At 41.5% G+C, this 10,420-nt stretch overlaps 1 protein-coding gene across 1 annotated transcript in view; it reads left to right on the forward strand.

Moving 5' to 3' along the window:
- LOC109917670 (NFX1-type zinc finger-containing protein 1-like) overlaps positions 1-8,886 on the forward strand; it is a 62,905-nt gene extending 54,019 nt beyond the window's left edge. Inside the window, 5 exon segments of the mRNA XM_048609284.1 lie at positions 544-689; positions 2,061-2,171; positions 3,730-3,825; positions 5,014-7,045; positions 7,048-8,886. Coding sequence (XP_048465241.1) covers positions 544-689; positions 2,061-2,171; positions 3,730-3,825; positions 5,014-7,045; positions 7,048-7,196 — 2,534 coding nt within the window. The 3' untranslated portion in view covers positions 7,197-8,886.
- The last annotated feature ends 1,534 nt before the right edge of the window (positions 8,887-10,420 follow it).

A 10,420-nucleotide genomic window follows, 5' to 3' on the forward strand; every position in this document is an offset into this window, starting at 1 on the left:
CTGACGTTTCGGAAGGGTCCCGACCTGAAACGTCAGCTTTCCTGCTCCTCTGATGCTGCCTGGCCTGCTGTGTTCCTCCAGCTCCACACTGTGTTATCTCTGACTCCAGCATCGGCAGTTCTTACTATCTCCCATCTACTTGTGCTTGTTGACCTATATTGGCTCGCAATCAAGCATTATCTTGATTTTCAAGCAGTCATTCTTGTTTTTAAATCCCTCCATGCACTTGTCCCTTTCTCCTCCAGCCCCACAGTTTCCCAGGATACCTGAAGTCCTCTAATTTTTCCCCTTTTGAGTGCCCTAGTCTTCAGTTGCCTAGGCCCTAAGCTCTGAAATTCTCTCCATATAGTTATCCAGCTCCCTATTCACATTCCCCCTTTAAGATATGCTTCAAAACTTACCCAAGTGTTTGGTCATTTGACCTAATACCTTTTTATGTGTTTCTGTGTCATATACTTTATAATGCTCTTCTGAAGCACTTTGGGATGATGTTAAAGGCGCTGTATACATTTATTACACAGATTGAAGTGTGTCTTTTTTTAGGTGCAGCAAGATACAGAACTGTCCTGCAGGACATTCAGCCAAGGATTGTGATTGTAGAAGAGGCAGCTGAAGTGCTGGAAGCTCATATACTCACTACTCTTAGCTCAGCCTGTGAACACCTCATTTTAATTGGTGATCATCAGCAGGTAAGAATTATTACTGAAGGGAGGTGAAACATTTAGGTTTTGTACAACAGAGGCAAATGGAAGATGAGCCAGTAGCCTGTTTTTGGTCTCTCTTGATTTATATTTGCGCTGACTTTGAATTTCTTTTATGTTAAATATTTCTGTTAGTTCAGACCATCAACCTTCAGAATCATGAAAGCTTTGCCCTAACATGTTAAAAACAAGAACAAGATTAAACCACCTGGCTCGTCAGCTCCATCATTCATTATGATCATGGTTGATCTTCCAACTGCCTATATCTCTTAATTCCCTTAGTACCTAAAAATTTATTGATCTGTGTCTCAAATATACTCAATGACTGAGCATCCACAGCTTTGAGTATTTCAAAGATTCACAATCCTTTCAGTGGATACCTTCTTCCTCATCAATGTCTTCAATGACCAGTCATTTGACATGAATGTGCGGAACTTAGTTTTCACTGTCAAGTCTGGGAAACATTATCTACCCAACGAATCCCTCAAGAATTCTGTATGTTTCAGTGCAATCAGACCAACCATGATCTCATCGAATGGTCAGGTAGACTCCATAGACTAAATGGCCTGGTTCTGCTGTGAGGTCTTAAGGTCTGACATTGTATCATCAATACAAATCTAGATACATTGCACTCACTTGGTACTTTTTGAAGTGTGTCACTGTTTTAATTGTGAATGTAATGGAAGAAAACCTAGTCGCTAGTTACAGTACAGCAATGCCTCAAGGGACTAGCAATGTGACAATGACCAGAAAATGGAAAATAAGATCAGCGATCCTGAGCCTCAACTTTTTGCAATCTGTTTGAATTCACAAGTTCATGTTGACCCCAATGTATAATCAGGGGCAACTCTCCAGTACAATACAAAAGGAATGTTTCACTGTCAGAGGTGTCAGATTTTAAACGTGATAGTAAATCAAGGCCCAATTTGCCTTTTCAACTGGATGGGAAGGGTGTCATTCAAAGAAAAGAAGGGGAATCATTCCCACTTTCTCAACTCTTTATTTCTTGATGTCTTCAACCAAGATCACTGAAACAGGTTATCTGGTCATTGTCACATTACTGCTTGTGGGATCCTGCTGTTTTCTAATTAGCACTAGCTTTCCTACAATAATAACGGTAATTCCCCACAAGTACTTCATTACTTTGGGAATGATTTGAGGTGCTATATTAATGCAAGTCTTCTCGCTCTTATTGGTTCAACTTTAGTGAAGCAAACTCAAATTATGCTTTGTCTCCTGTCAGTGAGCAATTAATCTGTGTTCAGTTTTGAAGATTAGAAAGGGAGGAACCCCTCATGTTACAATCTGCTGCACTTTACAACTTTTATGTTAATTTACTGTTTTATCACCTAATTTCAGCTTCGTCCAAGTGCAACTGTGTATGAGCTTGCAAGAGATTTCAACTTGGATGTCTCTTTATTTGAGCGGCTGATTAGAATGAAAATAGAATTTGTCCGGCTTGATTATCAAGTGAGTTAGTTTTCTTATCTGGTAACAGTTGGCAATTTAACTATGATTCCTGAGAGTCTGAGTCCATTTTGCTTTTGCTTTTTGTGACACAAAATGATCCTGAAATTACACTCTTTCACCTTCCTGTCTTTAAGGATTATTGATGTACTTTCTGGTCGACCTTCAATTGTGGTCTCTGCCTCGGAATGTGAGAGAAATCAGGAAAAAGATGCCAACTTTTGAGCCTTTTCCTCTAAGCTTGGATCTAAACCATCAAGTTTGATACTGAGGTGCCATGCACCAGTGCCTAATTTGAAATCTGTGATATATGCCCCTAATTTCAACAGTTTCTTTACTGAAGTATAATGTTTCTTTACATTTGTAGTCTAATCAGCAACCGACTATTGGTATGAACTGCCAGTGGCCAAATGAATGAATAGGGGAGCGTGAAATCGGCAAATCTTAATAATCTTCTGTTTTATATCAGTGGGGTGAAAAGGGGCCATGAAGAAAAATCTTCATACTGTAACAAAAGAGCAATAGAGTGAAAGCAATGAGATAGCTTTTTCCATCAGCTATGTGTTGCGCCAAATGGTTTCATTCTGTGCCATGATTCTAGGAATAGGATCACAGCCTTGTTCTCTTACAATATTGAGGTTTGACCTTGTATAAAATGGGGCACATCATCTTCCATCCCTTACGCCCTACCCTTTTCAATGGGTGGATACAGCATTTGTATGTGCAATGGAATTTCTTGTCTCTGCTCAGATCTGGTTGACCGTTGAGGTGAAACTATATTTCAGATCAGAGAGAGACACCAAGATTCTACATTGCTTGCCAGTCAAAGCTGATGACATGCATCTGTTGAAATGCCCAACAGGATCAGGCTGAAGTGTAATAACAACTATTATTAAAATGCATGTACAAAAACTGGGTGTGTAATTAAGGTCAGGAGAGGAAAGGTATGGAGTTGAAAGAAGAGGGAGAACAAAAAAGCCACAAAGTTTAGTCACTATAAAGAGTTAAATATTTGACCTTTCATCAGAAAAGAAATTTGGAAGTTCATTAACCACGAACATCTCAATTTCTCTTTCTACATATGGAGATTGCCTGCCTATTAAGTGTTTCCAGCAATTTCTGCTTGTATTATAATTTCTAGCATTGCATCTGCAGTTGTTCGAATATCACTTCTCTCCTATTCAACAACAAAATTTCTTAACTGACTAATTGATTTTGGAATTCGTATCCTGGGTACTGGATATTCCACCGATCTGTTCAATAGAAGGTGAACTAATGACATTAGACTGATAGTTTGAGGAAGAGAATTGTATCAAAACCCTCTCTTGCTGGGAGATTAAAAAAATTTTCTGCCCCTAGTAATTTCCTCTGAAAACCTCGTGCCTTGAAGGTTTTGCTTTTGAAGCGTTCACAATAGTATTTTGTGATCTGGTTATTTTTCTACAGTTGTTGAGAGTTTTTCTGCATCAGTTCTTAGTTCTGCACTGTCAGTGTGTACCAATTTTATCTCAAACCAGTTTTCAGGAGTCTCATCGTAATTCTTTTTCCCTTCCTTGTTCAGCATCGAATGCGCCCTGAAATTGCAAGCCTGATAACTCCACACATCTATGACAAGTTGGAAAATTCACAGTCTGTGCAACTCTATGAAAAGATCAGGGTAGGTTTTACTGTAAGCTGGTGAATATTTTGTGTCTTACTTGGACCTCCTCCCCAGAAGACATTAGGCTGTAGATTTTCTACAGTTAGTGTTGCCATTGTAACCTTTGGATCAGACATTAATGTGAGATGGTGGGTACTAGGTGCTGTTACAGGTTATAATCACACCATGGATACAAATCTAAGCTGTCCCTCAATTGGTAGTGCTCTCACCTCTGTCTCACTGAGCTCAGTGCTCACCCTAGAGATTGGAGCACAAAATTTCAGCTTTCATTCCTGTGCAGAATTGTGGGTACGGGTCACACCGTATTTTTTGCATGAGATGCTAAACCAAGGGTCTGTCAGTCCTTTTGCATGAACATAAAAGATCTCATAGGACTATTTGATGAAACATTGTGGATTTCTCCCTGATAAGCATCAGCCTTTAATTATTGCCAAGTATTGTGGATTTTATAGTGTGCTGCTTTCCATGACTTGCATGAGACTGTCGCTGGAAAAGCCAGCATTTGTTGTTCATCCCTAATTGCCCCTCTACTAAGAAACTGCTAGGGCCATTTCAGGTGGCAGTCAATAGTCAATCACATTGATGCAGGCCTGGAGTCACATGTTGGCCAGACCAGATAAGGACAGCAAACTTCCTTCCCTGTAGGACATTAGTGAACCAGATAGGTTTTTATGACAATCGATAATTACTTTATGGTCAGTGTTACTAAGCTCGTTTACATTCAAGATTTATTAATAAAATTTAAATTACACTAGTTGCTCTGATAAGATTCAAACCCATGTTCCTATATCATTAACCCTATATCATTGAATCCAGTGACATTACCACAACACCAACATTTATCTCTTGTTCAGCATTCATTTTATTCAGGGTGAACTTCACAGCTGAACCAGAGCCACGCCACCCTGGTTAGTTTAGCTGTATACAAGCATGGGTGGGAGGATTACAATTTAGGAAAGCAATGATGACAGAGGAGTAGCCTGTGAATGAATAGCAAAAATGTGAAATGCCTCATCCCTTGCTCCATTCCACTAAATCTCCCATGTACTGTCTCTCAGGTGTTGACACTTTCATAATACAGGCTATGGAAAGTGCAGACTTACGAAAAGGCATCTTACCACCTGACACTAAATGTTAATTTCTGCCTAAATATTAAGGATGCCTTCTGTTTTTGTTTTAAATTAGGGGATCTGCACAAACCTGTATTTTGTTAACCATCAGCAGCTGGAGAATGTGAATCTGGAAGGAAAAAGCTACCATAATCCGCACGAGGCTCATTTTGTAAAGTCCCTTTGTGAATATTTCATCCAACAAGAATACCAGCCATCGCAGATAACCATTCTTACCACCTACTCGGGACAGTTGCTATACTTGAGGAAGTTGATGCCAAAAAATCGATTCAATGGGGTTCAGGTCTGTGTGGTGGACAAATACCAAGGGGAAGAGAACGACATTGTTATTCTGTCACTTGTTCGAAGCAATCCGAAGGGTGTGGTAGGTTTCCTGCGGATTCCAAACCGCGTCTGTGTGGCTTTGTCTCGGGCAAAGAAAGGCTTCTATTGCATAGGCAACATGAGTATGTTGTCCAGCAGAGTCCCACTGTGGAGCAATATAGTAGATTTTCTATACAGAAGTGAAAAAATAGGTCCCGCACTGAGGCTGTGCTGCCAAAACCATCCAGAAAACCACACTTTGGTGTCGAAGCCTGAAGATTTTAAACAGGTTCCTGAGGGAGGGTGCACCAAGCCTTGTGATTTCCGAATGGAATGCGGTCATGCGTGTGGTTCTCCTTGCCACCCTTTTGACCTGGAGCACAAGCAGTATAAATGTCTCAAACCCTGCCAGGTACGCTGTAAGGAGGGGCACCAATGTCCTAAACCTTGCAGTAAGCCATGTGGCAAATGTACTGTCACGGTAACCAAAGTCGTCCCTCAGTGTGGTCATGAGCAACAGATATCCTGCTCCTGTCCACCTGAAATGTTTACCTGCCAGGCGCCCTGCACCAAAACCATTGAGTGTGGCCACCAATGCATGCGACGCTGTGGGGAGACCTGCACAAAGAAGTGCCCTGTAAAAGTCAGTGTCACGCTGAATTGCGGGCATGAGAAGAAGGTGGTGTGCCACTTGCAGAAGGAGGCCGAGGCAGCTGGTGTGCCCTTGTTGTGCCAGATACCCTGCAGTGTGCAACTGGCATGCGGCCATTCCTGCCAGGCTACGTGTTCAGAGTGTGCTGGTGGGCGGCTTCACCTTCCCTGCAGCTCTCCCTGCCAGCGAACATTGATCTGTGGCCATGTGTGCAAGAAGTACTGCTCGCCCACAGAGTGCCCTCCTTGTGGCCGGCCGTGTGAGAACCGCTGCCCACACGGCAAGTGTCCAAAAGAGTGCGGCGAGATGTGCGTGCCCTGCATGGAGCCCTGCCAGTGGGCCTGCCGACACTCACGCTGCACAAGGCTGTGCCATGAGCCTTGTGACCGGGCACCCTGCAATAGGCCGTGCCTGAAAGTGCTTCAGTGCAAGCACCCTTGCATTGGTCTGTGTGGAGAGCCATGCCCCAGCAAGTGCCGCGTATGCCATGAGGCTGAAGTCACTGAGATATTCTTTGGGAACGAAGATGACCCTGAAAGCAGATTTGTCCAGCTGGAAGACTGCCAACACGTCTTTGCACTGCCTGGGTTTGATGCCTGGATGCAACAGTCGGAAGATAATGAGTCCACACTGAAGCTCAGCCTTTGCCCTAAATGCTCAACACCGATTCGGAGGAACATGCGTTATGGAAACACCATCAAGAGCACTCTGGCTAAAATAGAGAAAACCAAAGCAAACATTTTGGGAGATGAAGATGCTCTGAATAGCTGGAAGAACTGTCTTGAAGAATTTCTGGAGACAAAGGTGGAATTGTCCAAATACTTTTCGACAGAATTCCTAGTTCTGCAGTTTCAACTGCAAGAGCCAAACACAAACAGGTGGAAGTTGGGTGTCCTTGGAAATCAGATCAGCCTCCTGTCCAAAATTGCTGTGTTGAAATCCAAAGGATGTGAGCTCCTGGAAGAACAAAGAGCGAAAATTGAGAAGGAAATGGAAATTCAGGCAAAGTGGATCCTGAGGAGTAGAGTTCAGTTTACTGATCAAGAGATTTCAAATATTGAAAGGGAAATATCAAAGCTAACAGCTCTAAGTGACACATACTTAAAACAAAACTCCATGCAAAAGCCACGAAGACTGATCACACAATACAGTTAACTATCAATGACTTTCTACATGTACTTGAAGGCAGGAAAGCAAAATATGAAGAGAAATGGTTGCAAGAGACTGTCAATGGTTTAAAAAATAAGTATCCGATTCCAGATGAAAAGTGTCATGCTTGTTGAAACTTATTGCTGCAAAACTGATGTGGCCACTGGTATGATTTAAATGCATCTGCACATCATTCATCTGGATTGTTAGTTGTTAAGTGTATGAAATGAAACATTGGAATTAGTATTAAAATAAATTAGGACCTTTGCATAGGCAATTAGGATAGCTTCAGGATGGATTTAGCATGGATTTATACTTCAACTAAATTTTGTCAAAATTGTTTAGATTGTAGAGTAAAATGTGAAACTACATTGTATTTAGTATCTAGATTATGTTATATCTGCGTGTGTCTATATGTAATGACAAAGTGCTAGGCTAGGTAATGAACCAGCAATATGTCCCTCTGAGGATGGACAGGGAGGAATTAGCTCACATGAGAATAGGAGGAAGAGTTGTATTGGAAAATGCTGATAGGCTGAACACAAAGGATGGACAATAGTGAAATTGCATCATGCTGTGATCTTCTGGACAAGAGATGGAAAAGGAAGAAGCAGAAAGCAATTGAGTTTGCACAACTACCTCTTGTGGGAGAGTAATGCTTTACATCTGTCTGAGATTCTAAATTATTTATTGACCATCCTGACTCCAATAGGAATGGGAGGATCTTTGTTATATTGTTAGGCAAGCAAATAATCTCAAAGAACGGGACCTCATAGGGATTTGCCTTGTGTGGGCCATGGCAAGGTGTGCGCAGAATCAGGCAACAAGTACGGTGAAGCTATCTCGACATTGAGACCTACTCACATCATCTTTTCTGCTTTTCACAAGTGACATGGAGAGACGAATAGACAGTGATGAATTGATAATGAAGGGATAATGCTTGTTAATCACCTTGTTATGGCACAACTCAACTCATTAATATTTAGCCTCCCATTTTACCAAAGTTGCCAAACAAGCTAGACTTCAGGAAATCTCAACAATGAAACTGGAGTGAATACCTGGTGGGTTCAGCTTGTTGCTTGCTCTGGACAACCTCCATATTGGAAACTGGGTATCAACATCTCAGAGCGTGCCCCATGGGCACTGGGTAAATGCATCTCAAATCTAGGGACATTGGCATCTGACATGTGCCAGCCTCTAACAACCTTTTGGACTCTAATGCTCGTCAATGCTGCACCTTCAAATGCTGGTGAATTCTGGGATGTCCGCCGAGTACTGAAATGTTCCAGTAACAGTGTCTGGTGAGGTGGGGTGGAAATCAGATACGTGAGACATCATAAGGGCACATAGGGTAGGTACTTAATGACTGTGTTTGCTTAGATATGGCCAAAAAACTTGCTAGGCCTTGTGATGAGAAACTTTTCAAAAAACATGACGCAGCTTAGACTTAGCAAAATAATGTAAGATCCAGCCCAAGTACAGTCTATTAATGGTAATTAGAATCCCAATGTTTGATATACAATATTCATCAGAAGAGCAATTTTCAATTACAGTTTTGTATCCTGAGTTCCCTTTCCTATATAGAAGTCATCGCATTCTATTTGCTATTACCTGGATACGTTTAATAAAAATGAATTTGCCCTGTTTTACAGTAAGAACATTTGAGCTTATTGTATGGAAATATAACAAGCCTGCATGTCATGCTTCTTTATAACATCATAGCTTCCCCATTGTTGTGATATTTGCTTGAAAGAAACCATTCTGAAGTAGAATATGGATGTTGTTTGTTGGAGCAATGCTAGTTTATTGTATTGTAATAATAGGCTAAAATAAAAAATAAAATAATTGAGCCAAACTGCATCCTGCATCTTGTTTTCAAACCGGTTTCTATAATTTTATGATTTAGCCAAAGGCTTAGACAAAATGGAAAGTGTTTACTTACTCCAAAGTGATCCTAATGCACTCTGGCCAATTAGGGAAGGGATAAAAATATGAATGAATGGTGGTTGAAATACAACACAAACAGAAGTCTTGTTTTATATTTGGATTCATATCTGGCACAGTAGAAGATGGTTGTGGTTTTTAGAGGTCAGTCATCTCAGCTCCAGCACATCTCTGCAGGAGTTCCTCAGGGTAATGTCCTGGGTCCAACAATCTTCAGTTGCTTCAGCAGTGACTTTCTCTCCATCATAAGGTCAGAATTGGTGGTTTGGCAATGATTGCACAATGTTTAACACCATTCATAACTCCTTGGACACTCAAGCAGTCCGTGTTCAAATGCAGCAGGTCCTAAACATATTCGGGCTTGGGCTGACAAGTGGCAAATAACATTCATGCCACTGAAATGCCAGGCAATGACTGTGTCCAATAAGAGACAATCTAAACATCACCCCTTGACATTCAATGATGTTCCCACCACTGAATCCCCACAATCAACATCCCGGGGGTTATCATTGATCAGAAATTCAACTGGACTCACCATATAAATACAGTGGCTACAAGAGAAGGTCTGAGGCTAGAAACACTACAGTGAGTAATTCATCTCCTGATTTCCCTAAAGCCTGTCCAGCGTCTACAAGGCACTGTCAGGATTGTGATGGAATACTCCCTACTTGACTGGATGAGTACAGTTATAACAACACTGAAGAAGTTTGACACCATTCAGCCCATTTGATTCGCAATACATCAGCAGATATCCACTCCACTACCAAAGCCCAGTAGCAGCAGGATGGCATGTGACCTGGAGGGGAGCTTACAAGTGGTGATTTTCCCATACATCTCTAGTACTTGTTCTTGTAGGTGTGGAGGGCATTGGTTTGGATGATATTCAAGAAGCCTTGGCAAGTTGCTGCAGTGCATCTTGTATTTAGTACATACAGCTGCCACTATACACTGATTGTGGAGGGAGTGAATATGGTTTTGGGTGTATTTAGTTGCCTGAAACCATCCAAGATCAGGACTGACTTTTGCTACTGAATTCACTAGGATAGATGAGATGGGGCTAGATTGACTTACACCAGTTGGATTGCATCGTTTGGGAACTTAACCTGGCTGGTTTGCTTGTGTGTGTGTGTGTGTGTGTGTGTGTGTGTAGGATGTCATATGAGTAGAGATTTTGTGTCTAGGCTGTATTCACTTGAGTTTGTAAGAATGAGAGGGATCTCACTGAAACAGGAATTCAACACTTGAGATCTTCTACCATCTCACAAATAGTCAAACATAATCACTGGAGTTCAAGAGAGTCTGCCCCCTGATATAACTGCGCCCAAAATTTGATAACAGAGATTGTGAAGCAGATCCAGTGCTACTTTTCATCAGCTCTCTGTTCCCAGCAATTTTGATCTCTTGTGTATTTTTG

The sequence above is a fragment of the Rhincodon typus genome, chromosome 2 (assembly GCF_021869965.1).
Source record: "Rhincodon typus isolate 14 chromosome 2, sRhiTyp1.1, whole genome shotgun sequence".
Lineage (NCBI taxonomy): Eukaryota > Metazoa > Chordata > Chondrichthyes > Orectolobiformes > Rhincodontidae > Rhincodon > Rhincodon typus.